The following is a 23,874-nucleotide window of genomic DNA, read 5'->3' as shown; positions in this document are numbered from 1 at the left end:
TACAGAGCATTAATTTGTACTGGCCCTGTCAACGGATCTTCCATAGATAAAAAGAGCTCCCAAGAGCATTTCTATATACAAAACACCTTCCACCGATTTTCTAAAGACAGAAGATGTTCTACGTTCATCATAGACAGACTTCGAAGACCTCCTATACTGAAAAATGTATTTTGGAGGTTTTTAACATATCGAAGACCTTCCCAAATCTTTAAAAATAAAGATATTTCACAAATATTCTATTGACATAGGAACTTATACAGTTCTTCAGGTATTGTAGGTCTCATAAGACCTTCTATAGGCTTTCCGTAAATAGGAGACCTTTAATCGACCTTCGGTTAACAGAATACCTTTTGCAGATGTTCCATAGAAAGAAGACATTGTACTAGTTTTTTATTACCTGGAGACTACAAGAATTTTAAAAACCAGTGACAGAGCAGTATAGTCGGACGGGGCCGACCATACGATACCCTACAAAACTACCATGGAACTCTAACATTCTGCGGATTTTTATTCCGAGCCTGGGCAATATTTCTTGATATTTGACCCCTCTGGCCCGATTAGAGTTCAACAGCACCTCTTCCTTACAATGACATAATTTCCGAATATTACTAATATTCAGTGCAGCCCCTCTAATTACTTGTCCAGATTCCCTTCACCGTGGGTGGTGTTGTGAGGTGCGGTTTATAATTGTGGCCTATAAATCGACTCGTAAAAAAACACAAAAAAGTTTTCGGTCCACTTCATCTCGAAATTGTTATCTGATCATCACCGAAAATCATAGGCATTGTCCTTGACCATAATTGGAACCTCATGGAAAATTTAAAGCGATAAGTGCCCTCTAGTGTGGTAATGTGTTACTAAATAATATCTGAATACGTAAGCACCTGTAAATATTAAAGTGTAACTCCCACATCCGAGTACATACGACAATATAATTGGTATCAATATAAAGGTCAACCACTCCTCTTGGATACACTATCAACTTCTCGGGTCTATAGCCTTCTGGAGTAAATATATATGCCATAGAATACAAATTTTGTAATTTTTCACACAAAAGTCAGCGTCCATTAAACCCGCTAAATATTGACCGATCTTTATCAAAAAAGGCATGATTTTTCTTTGGCCCGACCCCCTTCTCCATGGAAAATATCATGATGTTCGCGCCATTATTGCGGCCTCTGGAGCGACCAGAAAAACTGACAAAAATTTAGTATTTGGTCCATTTCATCCCCTAAATATTAACCGATCTTTCCCAAAAACAATAGGGGTCTTCATTGGCCAGAGCCCATCCTACATGCAAAAATTCGTAAAGATTGGTCCATAACTGTGGCGTGTATCGTGTTTACAAATTATAATGGACAGACGGACGGACGGACACAAATGTCTAGATCGACTCAGCTAGTCGAGATATGACGATCGGTATACTTAAAGGTGGGTCTAGGACCAATATTACGCGGCGTTACAAACTCTTGGGGCTGCACAAAGCTATAATACCTTGACAACATAGTTGTGTAGGGTATAATAATCTTTTACAAGTCTTGTATAAACAAAAATTCTTCCACAGGTCTCCGTGTATGAGTAGAAACCCCTCTATAAGACTTTTATGCATTTGATGGCCTGACCCTATTCTAAGCATCCATGGAGGGATTATTTAACGTAAAGACTGTATCTAAATCTGAACTGATTTAAAAAAAACGTTCACACGTTTTCGAGACTCACTTCAGTTTCGTTGTGGAAGCTAGATCGAAATTTGAACAGATTCTCACAAATTTAAACGATCTGTGCCAAATTCAAAATCATTACAATTGGATAATAAATGAGCAATGTTCTCAAAAATACATGGGCAGACGGTCAGACAGCCTCTAATAGACTCCAAAAGTTATTCTGCCAATGTCCTCCAAAGTAATTATGAGCCTACATAGTTTCCTTCAGCACGTTACATACAGATATACATAGGCATAATAATTCCCTGTACCACGGTGTGATATAGGTTATAAAGTCGTATACATAGTTCTATAATATTAAGAAGTTTCATAGGTGAAATTGGTGTTCATAGTCGTTTGTTCCCCCTTTTCTTAACACTTTTTACAATTTCAAAATTAAAATAATATCCTTTTATAGTTGATATGTATCCTTTTTTGTTCTCAATTGTTTTAATATTGTGATATTAACTATCAGGCCCCATACCATAAAGAAATAACTAAATAATTTTTACAATAATTTAATCACATCAAACCACTTGTACACTATGTACAAATGTCTTTCACAAAATTTAATATTTTATACTTAAAAAAAATGTATTCTAAAATTATTATTTCTAATTTTCCCAATTTTATTATTCCTTTTAAATTCCTCTTTTTCCTTATATATATTATCAAAAAAAATGATATTGATTTAATCTTACCACTCATCTCAAACTCAATTTCAAAAACAAAAAATATCGACTCAAAAATAGTTTAAAATTTGAAATCTTTTCAAACCACCGCCACCCTCCTTTTTCATTTATCTACAAAATCAACAAAAAACTAAATACGAATACAAATTTGAAAAATACAACCCTGTAAATGTTGTATATTTTTTCTCTTTTTTTCTTCTTCTATTTGTTCTCTTTTTTCTTTTAATTGTCGATATAATAAACAAAAAAATAATAATAATGTAAAAAAAAACTATAAATTTCTATAAAAAAACCTACAAACAACAACAACAGCTTTTACATTTAATTACTAAACAATTCAACAATGAAACGATTAACCAGAACAACAACAACCACAACAAGAACAGAAAACAACAACTCTTTACCCTTATTTATATAAATTCTAGAGAGATCATATAAATTTTTTGTATAGAATAATAATAATGACAACAACGCAAAAGAAAGCAACAACAACAACAAAAAATATCTTCAGAATAATTAAAAAAATAAGAATAAATTTAAAAAAAACATATATAAATATTTATATATCCATAGACACCAAGAACAAAAAAAAAACAACAACAAACAAGTTATAGCGTCATAGCCGTTAATAATGCAAGTTTAAAGACAAAAAAAAAACAAATTAGATGTTGGTGGTGACGATGATGATGATGCAAAAAACCAAACGATAAACTCTCCTAAAAACAATATATATATATATATATATATATCAGAATGAAAGTATATATCAATCCAATTATAAAGATAACAACTTCCCTGAATAAAAAAAATATAATATTATGACAAAAAATAAAATAAATTGAAATAATAAGTTAATAAACAATAGTAAATAAATACAAAACAAAATAATCTTATGAACATTAATAAATTACAACTGGACTCACAAAATACATATAACACTCACACACACAAGGTTAATACGTAATACATATAGATATTTAATTATTATTATTTAATTATGTTTCGAAGAAAATGATTTTTGTAAAGTTTTCTCAATTGATATATATATTAAAAATCATTTTATTAATAAAACAACTCGTTATATTTAGTATAATTAACTTAAGAGTCCTCAGATGATATATACATTTTACCAAAATTTATATTTCTTACATAATGTTATTTAATTTCTTTACATACGCTGAAAAAGAAACTTTTCGAAATAATTATTCCGATCCTATAAAGTATTAGCGTAAAATGAGGATTTCGACATGCCCGTATTTTCTAATCGCGCCAGACTCTAAATGAAATGAGATAAATCGTCAATTTTTTTTTTTTTTTTTTGATAGAGTTGTATTTTGTCTTCACCCAGGATATGTTCGATAATGGGCTATATCGGCTCACCATATAATGACGCCCACAATTTTAATTATTTTGCCGATTTTGAGCAAGTTTTTCTATTTGGTATTTTGGGTTCTGATTGGGCAAAAATTATAGTCTTCTTTTTCGGTTAGCTCCCTCATAATGTTATCCTCCAATTTACAATATTTTGAGATTTTGGACACGAATTTAGACCAAAATGACTGTAATTTGGCATTTCGAATTCTCATTGTGTACCAAATCCCTATATCGGCCCCATATAAAGACGATCCCAATTTTCCATTTTTTTGGCGATTTAGACAAGATTTTCTATTTGGAATATTAGATTGTGATTGGGCAAATATTATGAATATTGTTCTACTTTTTCGGGTAGCCCCCATATAACGTTACGACACGTTTTTCAATCGAAATGGCTGTAATTTGGTATTTCGAATTCTCATTCGATATCGAACCTCTTTATCAAAAATTAGTAATATTGGTTTTTCTATTCGTAGTTTGGGTTCTGATTGGGCAAAAAATTATGGCCTTCTTTTTCGGTTAGCCCCCACATAATGTTACCCAGCAATTTACAATATTTTGAGAATTTTGGACACGAATTTAGACCAAAATGGCTGTAATTTGGCATTTCGAATTCTCATTGTGTACCAAATCCCTATATCGGCCCCATATAAAGACGACCCCAATTTTTTATTTTTTGGCGATTTAGACAAGATATATCGGTCCCATATAAAGACGATCCCAATTTTCCATTTTTTTGCGATTTAGACAAGATTTTCTATTTGGAATATTAAATTCTGATTGGGCTACTTTTTCCGGTAGCCCCACATATAACGTTACCCCCCGATTTACAATATTTTGAGAATTTTGGACACGATGTTCAACCGAAACGGCTGTAATTTTGTATTTCAAATTCTCATTCGGCACCAAATCTCTCTACCAAAAATTAGCAATACTGATCTACTTTCTCGGGTAGTCACCATACAATGATATCCCCAAAAATCCAAAAACATTGAAATTTTGTCTACCAAAAATTATTGGAACACCTTTTTATACCCTTCACCACAATGCGATGCAGGGTATTATGTCTTTGTACATATGTTTGTAACATGCAAAAGGAAACGAGATAGATATGTGGTTCCTTTTGAGAATATGCATAGAATCACTTTCTGAATTGATTTATGCATTTCCGTCCGTCCGTCTGTCTGTTCATGTTAAATTGTAAACAAAGTCCAGGTCGCATTTATGATCCGAATTGGATGAAATTTGACACAGCTCATTAATTTGGCCTATGGACGAACCCTATTGAAATTGGGAAAAATCGGTTCAGATTTAGATATAGCTCCCATATAAATATTCGTCCGATTCTATGTAAAGACCCAAGATATTTTTCGATTTGCATGAAATTTGGCATAAGTCTGCATTAAGACTCGAATGATGTGTGTTAAGTTTCGTAAATATCGGTTTGGAAAAATTGGTCAGATTTAGATATAGCTCATATATATATATATATATATATATATATTCGTCCGATTTTATGTAAATGGTGTACCAAAGTTCCTATATATCTTTCGATTTGCACGAAATTTGGCATAGCGTACTGGATTAACTCTAGAATAATGTGTGTTAAGTTTCGTAAGAATCGGCTCATATTTAGATATATCTCCCATATATATTTTCATCTGATTTAATAAAAATGGTGCACCAAAGTCCGTATATATCTTTCGATTTGCGCGAAATTTGGCATATCGTACTGGATTAAGTCTCGAATGATGTATACTAAGTTTCGAGAAAATCGGCTCAGATTTAGATATAGCTCCCGTATATATTTTCTTCCGATTTAATGTAAATGGTGTAACAAAGACCCTATATATCTTTCGATTTGCACGAAATTTGGCATAGCATACTGAATTAAGTCTAGAATGATGTGTGTTATGTTTCGTAAAAATCGGTTCAGGTTTAGATATAGCTCTCGTATATATTTTCGTACGATTTCATGTAAATGGTGTAGAAAAGACCCTATATATCTTTCGATTTGCACGAAATTTGGCATAGCGTACTGGATTAAGTCTAGAATGGTGTGTGTTAAGTTTCGTAAAAATCGGTTCAGATTTAAATATGGCTCCCATATATATATTCGTCCGATTTAATGTAAATGGTTTAACAAAGACCCTATATATCTTTCGATTTGCACGAAATTTGGCATAGCTTACTGCATAAAGTCTAGAATGATGTGTGTTAAGTTTCGTTAAAATCGGTTCAGATTTAAATATAGCTCCCAAACGTATTTTCGTCCGATTTAATGTAAATCGTGCACCAAAGACGTTATATATCTTTCGATCAATTTTGTGCAATGTACTGTTATTGGGGTTATTGGGATTTTAGAAAAGAAATCGTGTTTTAGGTTGATGAAATTAAGTATTACAAGTTGGCGATATAGGTCCACTTTATCGTATATACCATGACGTATCGTATATATGACGATCCAACCCATTATTAATTACCTCGGTCGCAGACAATGATTAGATACGGATCATTTAGGGTTAATATAGATTACATTTTGGTATTAAAATCCCATCTCATTTTAGATATTTTAAAGTCCCGATAGTTTATCCAACCGAAGTGGGCTATAATTTGTAATTCTTATTGGTCGTTTTAAATATCCTAGCAGAATCTCCCAACATTTGTTAGGAATAAAGATTGGGAGGTTTTATCCATTTGTTGTAATTGCTTAATTTTGAATAAAAAATATTGAGAAAACTTTACAAAAATTATACTTCAAAAACAAAAATTTATTTTTTGACTAATATTGGTTATTAAAAATTATTATTTTTTCAATTATTAATTGTCAATTTAATTTAAAAAATATATATCTCCTCCCACTATCATTTCTTTCTATATATATATTCTTACAACAAAAACCTTCCAATAGATTTTCTATTAATAACAAACTTTTCAGTAATATTTCCAACAATAAATGTTTTAAATATTTTTTTTTTTTGTTTTTTTTTTTAACTTCAATTGAACCACTACTACTATATTGAACAAAAAACAAATAGATATATAATTGAAATCAAAAAACAAATCATAAAAAATTGATCAAAATTTACATTTTATTTTCTTTTTTTCTTTTGAAAATCATCCCCACAGAAGATTGAATGGATTTACGCTAAATAAAAAAAAAAACAAAACCTAAATTAAATTAAAATAAAATAAAAACAAACAAAAACTATAAAGAAAATGAGAGCAACCCCCCTAAATATTAACGAAAAAATTAAAGAAAAATACAAAAAAAAAAAACAGCATCAACAACAACCACATGAAAATGATAATGAATGAAAATTATTGTCGAAATTTCCCCGTTAAAGAAAAAAATAAAAAAATAACCACAAACTTCACAATTAACCCCCCATCTCTCACGAGGAGATAACAAGCAAAAGAAAACCGAAATTTCCTAATGTATTATTGCGAACAAAATCTTAAAACCAAAAAAAAAAGAAATATATTCTTTTCCATACATACACCACAATAAAGAAAAAAAAACAAAAACAATTACATATGCAATGAAATCGAATGAAAAAAGCCAAAAAAGTTTAACATTTTGTGTGGTAAGTTTCGTAATAACAAATTCTAATTGTTGGTCTAAAATTTGTTTTTTATTTTGTTATTCCATAATTAGTTGAAAAACAAAACAATAAATTTGTTGTTTTCTATAGTGTGGTATTCATTGCAAATTTATTTAATTTCCAATTTTTGTTTTCATTTTCAATATATATTCCGAGAAATTATATATTTAATCGATGTTTGTTAGCAGTTTTTTATACAAAAAATATATATTTCATTTTTCTGTTATTTCTTTCAAATAAAAAAAAAATAAAATAAAGTATATTCATATATATTCTATGTGTGCGTGTATTTTTTATAGTTTATAATCTTTTTTATTTATATTAAATATTAGACATCCCTGGCAAACTAAATACAAAAAAATTAAAAAAAAAAATATATTCACAAAATATTTTATTACTGCTACTTCTTGTTTCTTCTGTTGCCGCATTGTGTCTTAGTTTATATACGTTATTTTTTTGAATTGTATTTATTTTTTAATAATTATTCTATAAATTAATAATTATATACAAAAAATCAACACCAAAACTTTATGACAAAGAAAAATAATTTATTTCGATTTTATATTTTTTAGCGCTTCTCATTACCTTTATTTTGGTTTGTCATCCATCAAATGTCATTAAAAAAAAATCATCAAAATTTCAAAGAAGTTAATCATAAGCCGATCAATAATTCCATGAAAACCTTGAAAAAAATTCTGCAAATTCGACGTATAAATCTTGGATAGTCCGGATGATCATTCAAAAATAGTTTATCCATAAAAAATCCACTATAATTAAATTGAGAGTCCTTCAAACATGAAAGTTCCTTTTTAAAGATATCCCAAAAATTTATGATTTTTTTTTTTAATTAATTCAGATTAATTTATAAAAAAAATATATATTTAACCAGTAACGAAAGTAGTAAAGTCGGACGGGCCGACTATATGATACCCTTCACCACTATGGGTATATTAAACAGGACTATAACATAAAATTGGATGAAAAAAATGTGATATTTATCTAAATGTGAATCTACCTAAATCTATCCATAAAGTATGTCAATCGACTTCAAACAAATATAAATAGGTCATCCATTGGGCTATGTCTGCACTTCTAGAAAACGCAACTACGTAATTCTATACACAATTTTGTAAGTTGTGCAAAATTTGATGTCAATCTGACTAACATGAGGAGTTTGATGCCCAATTTACTTGATCAATTAAGTACGTTATGCCAAATTTTGTGCAAATCGAAGGATATATAGGGACTTTGGTGCACCATTTACATGAAATCGGACGAAACTATATATGGGAGCTATATCTAAATCTTGACCTATTTTAACGAAACTTGGCAGACATCATTCTAGACTCAATTCAGTACGTTATGCCAAAATTCGTGCAAATCGAAAGATATTTAGCGACTTTGGTGGACCATTTACATCAAATCGGACGAAACTATATATGGGAGCTATATCTAAATCTGGACCGATTTTCTCCAAACTTGGCATACATCACTCTAGGCTTAATTCAGCACGTTATACCAAATTTCGTGCAAATCAAAAGATATATAGGGACTTTGGGGCACCATTTACATGAAATCGGACGAAACTATATATGGGAGCTATATCTAAATCTGGACCGATTTTCACGAAACTTGGCAGACATCATTCTAGACCTAAATGATTAGGCTGTACCAAATTTCGTGCAAATCGAAAGATATATAGGGACTTTTGGGCACCATTTACAAGAAATCGGACGAAACTATATATGGGAGCTATATCTAAATCTGGACCGATTTTCTCCAAACTTGGCATACATCACTCTAGGCTTAATTCAGCACGTTATACCAAATTTCGTGCAAATCATGAAATCGGACGAAACTATATATGGGAGCTACATCTAAATCTGGACCGATTTTCACGAAACTTGGCAGACATCATTCTAGACCTAAATGATTAGGCTGTACCAAATTTCGTGCAAATCGAAAGATATATAGGGACCGTTTACATCAAATATATATATGGGAGCCATATCTAAATCTGAACCGATTTTTTCCCAATTTCAATAGGGTTCGTCCTTAGTCCGAATAAGTGACCTATGCCAAATTTCATCCAATTCGGATCATAAATGCGACCTGTACTTTGTTTACAATTTAACATGGACAGACGATCGACATCGACTTAGAAAGTGATTCTTTGCATATTCTCAAAAGGAACCATGTGTCTATCTCATTTCCTTTTGCCTGTTACAAACATATGCACAAAGACATAATACCCTGTACCACAGTGTGGTGAAGGGTATAAAAAGTGACCGCTCACTACAGCTCCTTTATAAATCTATGTATACTGATAAAAGAGTAAAGTGATTGACAGTCTGACTCACTGCCTGAACGGCTGAAGCTAGAATCTTGAAATTTGATGTGAGGTTCACTCTTTGTCCAAAGGTTTTAGATAAGGGGTGTTTTTGGAAATCCTGACTAAAACGGCACGAAAAGTACTAAATTTGGTACTATTTGTATTTGGCGAACCGGTAGAGCTAGAACTATTCAATTTAAAATGAGGGTCACTCCAGAATAGATGTAGCAAAAGTTTTTTTTTTTTTAAATTCGAACTATAAGTATCCGAAAAGTACTAAAATGTACTAAATTCGGTACAATTTCGTAGCATGTGAATGTATAGAGCTAAAATCGAGAAATGTGAAATGCAAATTATTGTTGAGAAGTAGGGTCAATCTAAGCAAGTGGTTTTGAAAGCGTGTACTCATGTATACAAAATGTACTAAACTGTACTAAATTTGGTACAATTTGAATTTGGAGAAATGGATGGAAGTGGAATCCTGAAATTTGAAAAAATTGACGGTAATTGAGTGTAGGATTGGGTTATGTACATAGTTTTGGAAAATGTTTACTTATGTGTACGTACAGTACTAAATCGTACTATAATTGGTAAAATTTTGGCAAACCGAAGGAGCTGGAACACTGACATTTAGAAATAAAGTTATAATTTTGGAAATTCATACTTATGAGTACTAAGTGGAACTAAATTTGGTACAATTTGAATTTTAGAAGGACCGAAATTTGAAGTTATGAATGTTTGGATGTTTTTACTAATGTGTACTATATGGTACTGAATTTGGTATATTTTGGATGTAATTTTGGAAATTCATACTTATGAGTACTAGGTGGAAATAAATTTGGTACAATTTGAAAGGACCGAAATTTGAAGTTATGAAGGTTTGGACATTTTTACTAATGTGTACTATATTGTACTAAATTTGGTATATTTTGAATATTTTGATGGACCGATAAAGCAGAAATCTTGAAATTGATGTTAGGATCATTGTTGGGGTGTAGGATTGGGTTATGTAGTAAGCTTTGGAAATTCGTACTAATTTGTACTAAATGGTACCAAATTTGTATTTGGATGATCCGATAAAGCTGGAATCCTGAAATCGGAAAATAAGATATCCATTGGTCGTATGATATAGATAGTTTAGAGAATTTGTACTTATGTGTACTAAATTTGGTACAATTTGAAAATTGGGTGAAACGATAGAGCTGTGGGTCGATTCAGTAACTTATAACGATCCGACAATCGACAATTTTGTCTACACATACAATCGTTTGCAGTAACGAAAATGTTATTCTGTAAAAATGTAGACAAATTGCCGATAAACTTTCAAAAAGCTTTTAATTTTGAACATTTTTAAAACAAAATACATACAAATTCAGAACAAAACAAGGCATGTTCAATATTGAAAAATATTTGTCGACAAGTTAACTTCGAATATTTTGGTGCTGTTTATTAACAACATTTTTAACAATTGTTGTTAAAAACTGTTATAGAATTGAAATATTGTTTATTTTGTCGTTATAATATTTTATCGATTTGAGAACTGTTTAAATTTGATAGTGAATCGACCCACTGGAATCCTGTAGGAATGTATGTAGGTATGTAGGAAATTTTGAAAATGGAAATTTTGGAAAGGTATGTCGGAAATTTTGAAAATGCGTACTATTTTGTACTAAATGGTACCAAATTTGGATGAACATTGGTCGTATGATATATGTAGTTTTAAAAATGTGCACTAAACAATTTGGTACAATTTGAAAATTGGGTGAATTGATAGAGCTGGAATTCTAAAATTTGGAATTAGGAAGTTTGTTGAGGTGTAGAATTTGGGTATATAGAAAGTTTTGAAAAAATACCAAAAAAAGTCCACCAGTATATCCCGAAAAATGTACAAAATTAATTCCTGTAAAATTCGTAATACATGCTCTGATAGTTCTTTATAAAAATATCCTCTAAAATTCTTCTAAAATATCTTCAAAAATCACGATTTTAGCTCCGAGAATCCTTTATACAAAAAATGTCCTTTAAAGTCCACAGTCATATCCAGATTTTTTTTTTTCAAAAATAACTCTTGTAAAATTCATGATTGTAGCCCTGATCGTTCTTCATAAAAAGTTCGATTAAAAATCCACGATAGTCCTTCTACAATTTCTTAAAAACTCACGATTATATCTTCGACAATTCTTTATAAACAATGTTCTGAAAATATTCACAATTATATCCCGAAAAATTTTCAAAATTATTTCCTATAAAATTCCTGATAACTGTTCTGATAGTTTTTCATGAAAATATCCTTTTAAAATTCACGACAGTCCTTCTAAAATGTATAAAAATTCACGATTAAGCTCCAATCCATCTATGGCTATGTTTCAACCAATCCCTCATATCTATGAAACTAGTTCAGAGAAATATTTTCCAAAATCTGCGACAATAGCCCTGATTATAAACCAGAAATTCCTCCAATGGCTTCTAGAAAACTACAAACATATTTCGACTAATTTTTCAAAATAAATTTCTAAATAATCTGACAGTTCATTAAAAATATATATTTTAAAAATCCACAAATCTTAGAGTGTCTCAGAAAAACAGTTTCTCATAACGGCTTTTATAACCCTGAGAGAGTAATATTCATGACTATAGGCTCTGAGAGTCCTTAATAGAAAATATCTCAAAGATTCATGATTATAAATCTGAATGTCCTTTGGTATATGTTTAAAACCGAATGATTATAGATGCGAAAATCCTTTATAGAAAATAAAAAAAAATTGGTGGCTCTGAGAATTCTACAGAATTCTCTCATTGAGAAAAAAAAACAAATCCAAATTATAGCTGTTGTAGAAAATATTCACAAATCCAATCATCAATCATAAATATTTCTTTCTTTTTTTTAATTTTTAATAATATTTAACTATCAAATCGTTTCGTAATACCAACTCACCACACAAAATCGATAAATAATCGATAATTTATTTACAGAGAAAAAAAAATTAAAACAAAATGAAATAATTCCCAGTTTCCCCACTACCTCTCCATTTATATAAATAATGTTTATATTTTTATATATTAAAGAAAAAAAATTTTCCATAATTAATTTCTGTATATGTTTTTTCTATAATGTTAAATTTTGTTCTGTTTTAATATTTATTTCGGAATGCACAGTGTTAAAAAAAATATATAATAATTTTATATAAATTAGTTTTTTATGTATATATTTCAAATTTTGTTAATTTTTTTCTTTTAAGTAGCAGAGAATGCTTTTTTATTCAATGGCATATATATTTATAAAAAACCATGACATTATTAATGTGTTAATAATTTATTAAATTCATTTTGTCTTTATTTGTTAATTTTGAAATAGTCAATGCTTGCCAAATGCCGCCATATTAGTAAATAGTGTATAGATATTTTATATGTGACAAAAAAATAAATAAATACATAATATTATATGAATGCTTATGTATAATAAAAAAATATATATGATTTTATTATATACAATATAACCCAACAAACAATAATATTATTATTTCATTAAAAAAAAACATATTTTTTAATTTAATATTCTTTTTTCTGTTTTGTTTTCATTTTCGTCCCCCACTTTGTGTTTTCGTTCGATATTTTGTTCCTTCCAAAATCACAAAAAACAAAAAAACAGATTACATTTCAGTTACCATACGTTTGCCCAAAAGTATTGTGTGTCACAGTTTTTGTTTAAATTCATTTCCAAGAGACGACAACTAATCCTGCAAATAGCCTACAAAAACCAAAGAACGAAAAAAAACAATATTTAATATTCTTATTTCTATTTATGTTAATTAAATGTGTATGTGTGTTACACACACCCATACACACAAAAAATATATTTTTATTTCAAGGTAATTTTTATGAAGTTGATTCAATAGTTGTGGGATTGTCACTAACAAATCCGAACAAACTAACGGTGTCTGGCCCAAAAGCACTAAATCGATCTTGTAATTTACACACTATTTTGGGTAAACTTTTGAGAGTTTAACAAAAAACCAACCAATCAACCATCACACACATAAAGATCACCATTGCAAAACACATACAAATACTAAAAAACTATGTACTGAAAATAAAAACTAATTAAAATTCTAAGAATTTAATAAAAACAAAATTATGAAAAAAATAATGATTTTGTGTAAATTTAAATAATATTTGTGTGCATATGTGTATGTATGTGTCATGTAATGCTTTTGTAATCACAAAGAACATACTGTTTTGAAATTATTTGTTTTTTTTTAACATATAATAAATGTGATAAATTATGGACCATATAAAAAAAATAGGAATTATAATAATAAGTTAAAGTCATTTAACAAAAATTAATTTGCCTTAAATATTGAAAACTATAATTCCTTCTTAACTTCTACATAAACCACCTTATGTTTCCGTATAGTAAAAAATTAAAAAAATAATTCGTTTCTCAAATTGTTTCACGATTGTACCTTTGGTAGCCTTTTTTTTGGAAATATCGATTTAAAATCCATGACAGTCCTTCTAAATAAAAATGGTTTTCAAATCCACGATTATAGCTCAAAACCAGTGAGCGGAGCAGTATAGTCGGACGGGGCCGACCATACCATACCCTACACAACTACCATGGAACTCTAACTTTCTGCGGATTTTTATCCCAAGCTTGGGCAATATTTCGTGTAAGTTGCACCCTCTTGCCCGATTAGAGGTCAACAGCATCTCTTCCTTACACTGACATATTTTCCGAATATTACTAATATTCAGTACAGTCCTTCTAATTACTTGTCCATATTCCCTTCACCGTAGGTTGTGTTGTGATGTTCGGCTTATAATTGTAGCCTATAGGTTGAATCGAAAAAAAACACAAAAAATAAGTTTTCGGTCCACTTCATCCCAAAATTATTATCTGAACATCACCAAAAAAATATAGGCGTTGTACATGACCATAACTGGAACCTCATGGAACATTTCGAAGCGATCAGAGCTATATTTCCGCCCTCTAGTGTGGTAATGGTTTATTAAATAATATCTTCCTCATCCGAGTACATACGACAATAAAATTGGTATCAATTTAAAGGTCAACCACTCCTCTTGAATATACTATACCTCTCGGCTCTATGTTCTTCAGGAGTAAATATATACGCTATAGAATCCAGATTTTGTCATTTTTCACACAAATGTCAGGGTCCATTTGACCCGCTAAATATTGAACAATTTTTATAAAAACAGGCATGCTTATTCTTTGGCCCAATCCCCTTCTCCATGTAAAAATTCGAGATGTTTGCGCCATAATTGCGGCCTCTGGAGCGATCCATTCATCCCCTAAATATTAACCGATCTTTACCATTGGCCAGAACCCTTCCTACATGCAAAATTTCGAGAAGATGGGACAATAACTGTGGCCTGTATCGTGTTTACAAATTATAATGGACAGACGGGCGCACATGTCTAGATCTACTTAGCTAGTCGAGATATGACGATCGGTATACTTAAATGTGGATCTAGGACGAATATTTCGAGGCGTTACAAACTTTTGAGGCTACACAAAGCTATAATACCCTGACAACATAGTTGTGTAGGGTATAAAACGGAGAGTCCTTCAAAAAAAAAAAATATTTTTAAAAAGAAAACGAACTGATGTTGCTTGAGAAGTAAAAAATGAAATAAATTATTGATAAGGTCTCGTCTGTAGATCTCATAGTAACCCATTGATTCATAAAAAGTAGTTTTGTAGTTACTGGTTGACATCAATTTTTTTAAATAATGTCAAGTTCTTCAAAAGTTTCCCAATAGTGTTCCAAAGGTCAATTGATATTCAATTTGAATAAAAAGATTACTTTCAAGCGAATTAATTGAATTTCAATTGGTCATAAATTCAAAACATTTTAATAATAAATCGATGTTCCTACACATACGACCGTGAAGATATCTGAAATGAAGCGGTATCTTAATATGGGGCTATGTCAAATTATTTTTTGACATAGTTTTTCTAATTCTGGCAAAAAATGGATATACAATTGTTTTAGAAGGACTTCGATTTAAAAAATATATTTATTGAAAGGCTATCAAATGTAGATTTTAATAAATATATATTTTTTGTATAACTATCAAAGCATAGATTAAACAAATACTTTTTGTTTAAACAAGTGAAAAAGCGTTAAGTTCGGCCAGGCCGAACTTTGGATACCCTCCACCATACATATACTGACAGGTACTTGAAAAAAAAAATATAGGGAGCATACCAAAAAGTGTACCTATACCGGCATTTCTACAAACCGATTATGGTTCTAAATATTGGTCCTAGACCCCACACAGGGGCTAGGCCTAAATGCGTGTTTTTTGTATCTTACGCAGATGAAATGATTACAGCAGAGTCTTACTATAAAAAAGGGGGTTATATGGGGACGACCCCAAAAAGGGGGCGAATATTTAAAATTTTTGGTGGTGAGATTTGTTACCATATACGACTTCATAATACCAAATTGCAGCGAATTCGGTTGAAAAGCGCACTCAAGAACCCCAAATTACCGAAAATTGGGGGGTACCCTTATAAGGGGGCTATCCGAAAAAATGGACCTATATTTATAATTTTTCGTGGAGAGATTTGGTAACTATTAAGAAATCTAAATACTAAATTACAGCCAATTCGTTGGAAAAATACGACCAAAACCCCAAAAATACTGAAAATTAGGAGGTACAGTTATATGGGTGCTACCAGAAAAAGTGGACCTATATTTATAATTTTTTGTGGAGACATTTGGAACCAAATAAGTACTCAATGTACAAAATTTCAGTGTATTCGGTTGAAAAACGTGCTCAAGAACCCCAAAATACCGAATATTGGGAGGTACTGTTATATAAGAGCTATGCCTAAACATGGACCGATATATCACATCTTCGAACTTAACCTGCCTGCAGACAAAAGACGACTCTATGCAAAATTTCAGCTCCCTATTTCAATTCCTTAAGAAGATATCGTGATTACAACAGACGAACGGACGGACGGACATGGCTAGATCGTCTTAGAATTTTACCCTGATCAAGAATATATATACTTTATAGGGTCGGAAATGGATATTTCGATGAGTTACAAACGGAATGACAAAATTCATATACCCTCCATACTATGATGGAGGGTATAAAAACTCGCATTTTTGAAGATACAAATATTATTTTGGGGGAAAAGAAATCCATTATTTGTATATAATGGCCAAATGGCCAAATATGCACCGTTTTGTTGTATGATATGTTGCCATTTTAAAGGAAAATTCATAATGTCTCTGTCTAGAAGTGCTGTTCAAAATTTTCAAAAAACTCTAGTAGTCGATTTTCACAATCCTCCCTAGATACCAATTTTGTATCATTAAAGAAATTTTGCATTGCAAGAAAACGATGATAATCGCTTGGTGCCAAGTCCGGACCTTATGGCGGATGCATTAAAATTTGCCTACCAAGCTCCCGAAAGTTCTTACGAGTCACTGTAGATGTGTGTGACCTAGCGTTGTCCTCGTGGAACACGAAACCTCTCCTGTTGGCCAATTCTGGCCGTTTCTGGCCAATTGCTATCTACACACGGTCCAGTTGTTGAAAGAGATCAGAATTTTGCGTTTGGCCATTTGGAAGCATCTCATAATAAACAATCCCCTTCCAGTCCCTCAAAATGCATAGCAGAATCTTCCTGGCGAAATATTGATCCTAGACCCACCTTTAAGTATACCGATCATCATATCTCGACTAGCTGAGTTGATCTTAATATTTAGACATGTGTGTAGCCGTGTGTGTCCGTCCGTCTGTCCATTATAATTTGTAAACACGATACAGGCCACAGTTATGGACCAATCTTCACGAAATTTTGCATGTAGGTTGGGTTTTTGGTAAAGATCGGTTAATATTTAGGGGATGAAATGGACCAAATACTAAATTTTTGTCGGTTTTTCTGGTCGCTCCACAGGCCGCCGTTATGGTCCGAACTTTGTGAAATTTTACATGGAGAAGGGGATCGGGCTTAAGAATAAGCATGCCTGCTTTGATAAAGATCGGTCATTATTTAGAGGGTCAAATGGACCCTGACTATTGTGTGAAAAATTACAACATTTTTATTCTGGGGTGTAAATACTTGCTTCTGAAGGACATATACCCGAGAAGTTGATAGTATATCCAAGAGGAGTTGTTGACCTTCAAGTTGGTATCAATTATATGGCTATATGTACTCTGATGTGGGAGTTATACGTATTTAGGTAAAGGTGACTATGTGTCTAGTGTTACTATTACTCCATAAGAGGACGGAAATGTCGCGTTGATCGCTTTGAAATTGTACATAAATTGCCGATTATGGTCAAGGACGACGCCTAAGTTTTCGGTGAAGTTGAGATTTCATTCATGGGGTGCAATGAACCGACGACTTTCATTTTGTCAGATTTTCTAGTCGCTCTTGAGACAATTATTATATGCAGAACATCACATATTTTACAAGGTGAAGGGGATCTGACCAACTACTTAGAGCGGCTGTTTAGATGATGATCGGTCAATTTTCCGAGGGTCAAATCAACCAAAACCTAAATTGACCAATTTTTTTATTTTATGGCGTAAAAATTCACTTCAATAAAAAACATTCTGGGTGCAAATATCGCGAAATATTGCCCAGGCTCAGAATATAGAACCGTCAAAAGTGTGCTTTTCGTGGTAGTTGTGTAGGGTATCATATGGTCGGCCACGTCCGACTATACTGCTCCGCTATCTGGTTTTTTAATCCAGCATTGTGTAAAAGGTTTAAAACAGTTTTATGGTCGATTTTTAGCTATTGGGCGATATTACGACTGCTAATAAGCCCGTCAACTTCGACATTTTCGACTATCGGCCTAATGGATCTCTTTTTCTTCAATCTAATAATTTTTTTAAAGAGCTATCAAAGCGTAAATTTTTTAAAAATATTTTTATCAAAAGCTGCCAAAAACCTAAGGCAAAAAAGATTTTTTTTCAAATTAAAAAAAAATAAGTGCTATGAAATTGGATTTTTTTAAAAAAATTTAGAAGATAAGAGCTATTTTTTGTAAAGGCAAAACGTAAATTTTGTAAAAATAAATAACAGTTTTATAAAACTGTTATACTGCTATGAAAACCATTGTTTTGCATATTTGGAATTAAAACCAGTAAGGAAAGCAGTAAAGTCGGACGGGGCCGACTATATGATACCCTTCACCACTTTCAGTATATGAAACCTAAAAGACGTCGAATTTTTAATGGACAAAATTATGAAAATCAATTATAAGCGTAGATATATATATATATATATATAAGCTATATCAAAATCTAATCCAAAATCTAATCCGATTTGAACTAAACTTGCCACACGTTATGTTATAGTAACTTCAGAACCTAGAGCAAATTGTTGTGCCTATTGGACTCTCAATGGTGAAGCATTTAAAACAAACTTCTAGGTTATTCTAACTCCAGTACGTTGTGAAAAGTTTGTGTCAATTTTGTGTAAAATCGGACGACACCGTTTACATTAAATCGCACGAAAATATATATGGGAGCTATATCTAAATCTGAACCGATTTTCTCGAAGCTTGGTACACATCATTTTAGACTTAATTTAGTACGCTATACCAAAATTCGTGCAAATCGAAAGATTTTCAGGGACTTTGGTGCTCCATTTACCTTAAATCGGACGAAACTATATATGGGAGCTATATATAATAATAATAAAAAATTTTATAAACTTGGCACACATATTTACCTAATTCAGTACTCTGTGCCAAATATCATGCAAATCGAAAGATATATAGGGACTTTGGTGCTCCATTTACCTTAATTCGGGAGCTATATCTAAATCTGAACCGATTTTCTGGAAACTTGGCACACATCATTTTAGACTTAATTCAGTATGATATACCGAAATTCGTGCAAATCGAATGATTTTCAGGGACTAAAGTCCGTAAATCGGACAAAAATATATATGGGAGCTATATCTAAATCTGAACCGATTTTTCCCAATTTCAATAGGGTTCGTCCTTGGGCCAAATAAATGAGCTGTACCAAATCGGATTATAAATGCGACCTGTACTTTGTTTACAATTTAACATCAACAGACGGACGGACGGACGGACTTTCGACTCAGAAAGTGATTCTATGCATATTCTCAAAAGGAACCATGGGTCTATCTCGATTCCTTTTGTCTGTTACAAACATATGCACAAAGACATAATACCCTGTACCACAGTGTGGTGAAGGGTATAAAAAGTTATTTGACCATTTTCAAGTGTATAACAGTTCAATGTTTTCATTTGATGCCAAAGAAACTTTGTAATTTTTTTTTAACTGAAAAACGTTTTAGCTTTAAGGGCGAGAAATTACATAAATAATCCAAAGGTATTTTATATATTTTCCAATATTTGTATTAAGCCTATAAATAAAGTAAATAAATATTTCATGCTGTATAACTTTTAGTATAACAGTTTTATAAAACTGTTCTCGCAAAAAATCATCTTTTAAGTATTTTTCTTCAATCGAAGTTGTGAGAAAATTTTAGAAGTACAACAGTAAATTTGTCGCAAATAAAAATCTCTCATTTTTATTACAAAAAAAAAAAAAATAATAATAATAAAAATTTTTATTTTTATGGCGAGAAACAAGCTTTTAATTAAAAAAAAACTATCTAAATAATTTTGAAAATGTTGACCATAATTTATCACATTTTTATTCTTCAATTTTATTTTTGTTTCTTTTTTATTAATATTAAACTAACATTTAACCAAATAACATATAATATTAATAATAAATGTTTATGCTTTTACTAACCACATATATAATTGTATTTCTTTTTGATAATAATAATAACAAAAAATATTTACAAATTACATATATATTTATTTATTATAGTTCCTATGTATATATATAGCATTTTCCTAAAAACATTTATTAATTTCTTTTCTTGAATATTTTTCTACATTTTTCTCATTCTATTCACATGCTCGTCAACAGAGGAACAATGGGAAAAGGATTTAGAAGCTGAACTTAAAGATTTCGAGGTAGTTGATAATGGTTCTAAAAGAAATGCGACGGCAGCCGGCGGTGGTGGCGATGACGGCGATGGCGAGGACGATCTGCCGACAATATCACGTACGCGTAATGCCAACAACGATTGGGAGGAATATGCCGATTTAATTGAAGATACCGATGATTTAAAGTAATTAAGAGCTTATATCGTAGTTTTTTCTAAGTTCTAAGACAAACATTTTTATATGTGTTTTATCTTCCCTTCCATACACACACACCCCCAACCTAACTCAACTTTTGTGACAATGACTTTGTTTCTTGTGATTTTGGTATAAAAAAAAACCAAATAATATTGCCCAACTAAATAATAAAATTATAATTATTTTATATATACATGTGAATCGTAATATATAAAAATTATGTATTTTTTTCTCCTGATTATTAATAAATTTTTGTAATGAAATGGAAATCCGATTTAGAACTTTAAAAGATTTAAAACGTGTCATGTTGGGCTATCAACGAGATCAATCATTTTTTACGCTCTTCTAGTGTTTGCCAATGGATAACAAACAAACAAACAATAAATTCTACTACTACAACAACAACAATTTACAAGTCTTTCCTATTATTATGATGAATATAAATAATATTTTATTATAATTGTATTAATTTCCGATTATTATCATTACTTTTATTTTGTTAAAGAACCAATTTTTTTTTAAATTATAAACAACAAAAACTTACCATATAAGCCTGAAATGTCAACAACAACAACAAATACTACCACTTTATAACAACAACAAAAATACAACAACTATCTTGCATATATATTAAGTAATATAAACAACAACAACAAATTCTTAAATCCTTTTTTTGTTCCATACACCAGAATATCCCTCTGCCAATCAATGCAGAGATGGGAGTTGAGAATTTCTAAAGAGAGGAATTTTGTTCTCTCTTTAATCGTTTTTTTAATATTTAATATTTTTAAATTTAACACTCTGTGTTATAGTTAACCAGCCCAGAATGTAAAAAAAATATTGACAAATATTTTAATTTTATTGTTTTGAAAAATGTGAGGTTATGGAGAATTCTAATTTTTTTAGTTGGGAAAATAGTATTAAAAACTTTATTCATAGGTATTGAACAAGAAAATTAACACAAATTTTATAAGCCTGTTTCAATATATTTTTTGAATAATTCAAAATATTCAAATTGCCCTATACAACAAGTGAGGTTATGGAGAACAAATTGTTATTGGCGTCTATTTAAAAAAACAGCGAACTTATACAACAAGTAAGGTTATGGAGAACCTTTTTTGGAGAACAAATTCTTATTGGCATCTATTAAAAAAAAAACAGCCGCCTTAAGTATTACTATTAAAAAAACATACACAGTGTGGCCATCAAATTGTGAGGTTAGGGAAAACATTTATAGACCACCCCAATTGCAAAGAGCTGGGTTTTCTGGAACCTCCATAATTCACCTTTGGAGGATGTTGTGATTGGATGAACCAGTATTAGGTGTTGAGATCCTATTTAGGTACTCAGTTTGTCGCCAGCCACCCAAAAATTATTTCCGATGCCTAGATAATGGGCTGAGTAGTCCAGCTAATGTAGCTCAATGCAATGATTCTATTTTCAAGATAAATCGTACAGGCCGATATCACTTTTATAGCCTGTAGCTGAACCACATATCTCGTTCATCCAGCTGAGTTTTTTCCATGCGAGGAATATTCGCCACGAAGTCAACGGTACACAGTTTATCATATGTACAGAGGATATAGCCTAGGCAAGCCTATCAAAATTCAGACCTAAAGAATACTAAGGGGTGACTTTTAATGACTCCGATAGGCCAGCTAATGAAAAATTTCCTCCTGCTCGACAAAACAACAAAAATGTCGATGCAATATCCTTCGCTCAGGCACATCAGGAAAGATTTTCACGACGTAGCAGAGTTTTTCCATACGGCAGTTTACCTTATGTACAGAGGATATAGCCTTGGCTAACCTATCAAAATTCAGACCTAAGGAATGCTACGGGGTGACTTTTAATTACTCCAATACCTTCGCCGGTGCTACAGAAGCAGTCATGAAGGCAATGGACCGACATCCTTCGCTCAGGCACATTAGGAAAGATTTTCACGACGTAGCAGAGTTTTTCCATGCGAGGAATATTCGCCACGAAGTCAACGGCACACAGTTTACCTTATGTACAGAGGATATAGCCTTGGCTAACCTATAAAAATTCAGACCTAAGGAATGCTACGGGGTGACTTTTAATGACTGCGATAGGCCAGCTAATGAAAAATACCTCCTGCTCGACAAAACAACAAAAATGTCGATGCTATATCGTGGCAGTCATGAAGGTAAGGGACAGGCATCCATCGCTCAAGCACAATAGTAAACATTTTCAGGGTCTAGAAAGACGATAAATGAAGGAATCTTCAGGTTCTGATTCCTTCTATTTTCAATAAATTTCAACAAAAATCAATTTCCCTTAACTCAATTTTTTTCATTCTATCTTCAATAAATTTCCAATGGAAATCAATTTCCCATAACCCAATTTTTTTAAAATAATCAAAGTTAAAATATTTTCAATAACAACTACATTACAAAATTCTGTAGCACAGTGTAATGTACTATATGGGAGAGGAGGTGGACAATTCCAAAAAATGTTCTCAGCCCCCTCTTCAAAAAATTCAAATTGAATTTTTTCAAAATTAAAAAAAGTTTCTATTTTTTGGTTAAAAGCAAAAATACTAGGGAATAACTGCAATAATTAAAACAGCAACAACAACAAACTGGTTAAATATAAAAACATCAGTCTCTCTCACAACAACAACAACACAAATAATCCAATACACAAACAAAAAATTCTCTCTGTTTGTTTTGTTGGACTCTCGCTCACGTTTTTTTCTTCTCTCCCCCCGTCTACATAACAGTTATTGGATATACATAAAATAAATATAAAAATTGATGTTTTATTATTTATTTCTATATATATGCAAAAATTAATAAAAAAAAACCAAAAAAAAAATAATTATAATATAAACAAAAAAATGGAAATCCAAATTTCAAAACAAAAACAAATTGCATTTGAATTTATGGTGTATAAACAGAAGAAAATTAACAACAACAAAAATTATTAAAACAAAAACAAATAAACTTACCTAATTGA

General features: G+C 31.1%; 1 protein-coding gene across 1 annotated transcript in view; it reads left to right on the top strand.

Moving 5' to 3' along the window:
• The window catches only part of LOC133327303 (synapse-associated protein of 47 kDa-like), a 46,607-nt gene extending 25,671 nt beyond the window's left edge, over positions 1–20,936 (top strand). Inside the window, exon 8 of the mRNA XM_061535867.1 lies at positions 20,681–20,936. Within this exon, the coding sequence (XP_061391851.1) occupies positions 20,681–20,889 (209 nt within the window). The 3' untranslated portion in view covers positions 20,890–20,936. The remainder of the gene's footprint in view (positions 1–20,680) is intronic.
• Positions 20,937–23,874: the final 2,938 nt, after the last annotated feature.

Source organism: Musca vetustissima, unplaced genomic scaffold (assembly GCF_032173495.1).
Source record: "Musca vetustissima isolate MV318-11 ecotype Yass unplaced genomic scaffold, APGP_CSIRO_Mvet_v1 utg30559, whole genome shotgun sequence".
In the NCBI taxonomy this organism is placed as follows: domain Eukaryota; kingdom Metazoa; phylum Arthropoda; class Insecta; order Diptera; family Muscidae; genus Musca; species Musca vetustissima.
The sequence above is the reverse complement of the archived record's forward strand: the minus strand, read 5'-3'. Positions and strand labels throughout refer to the sequence as shown.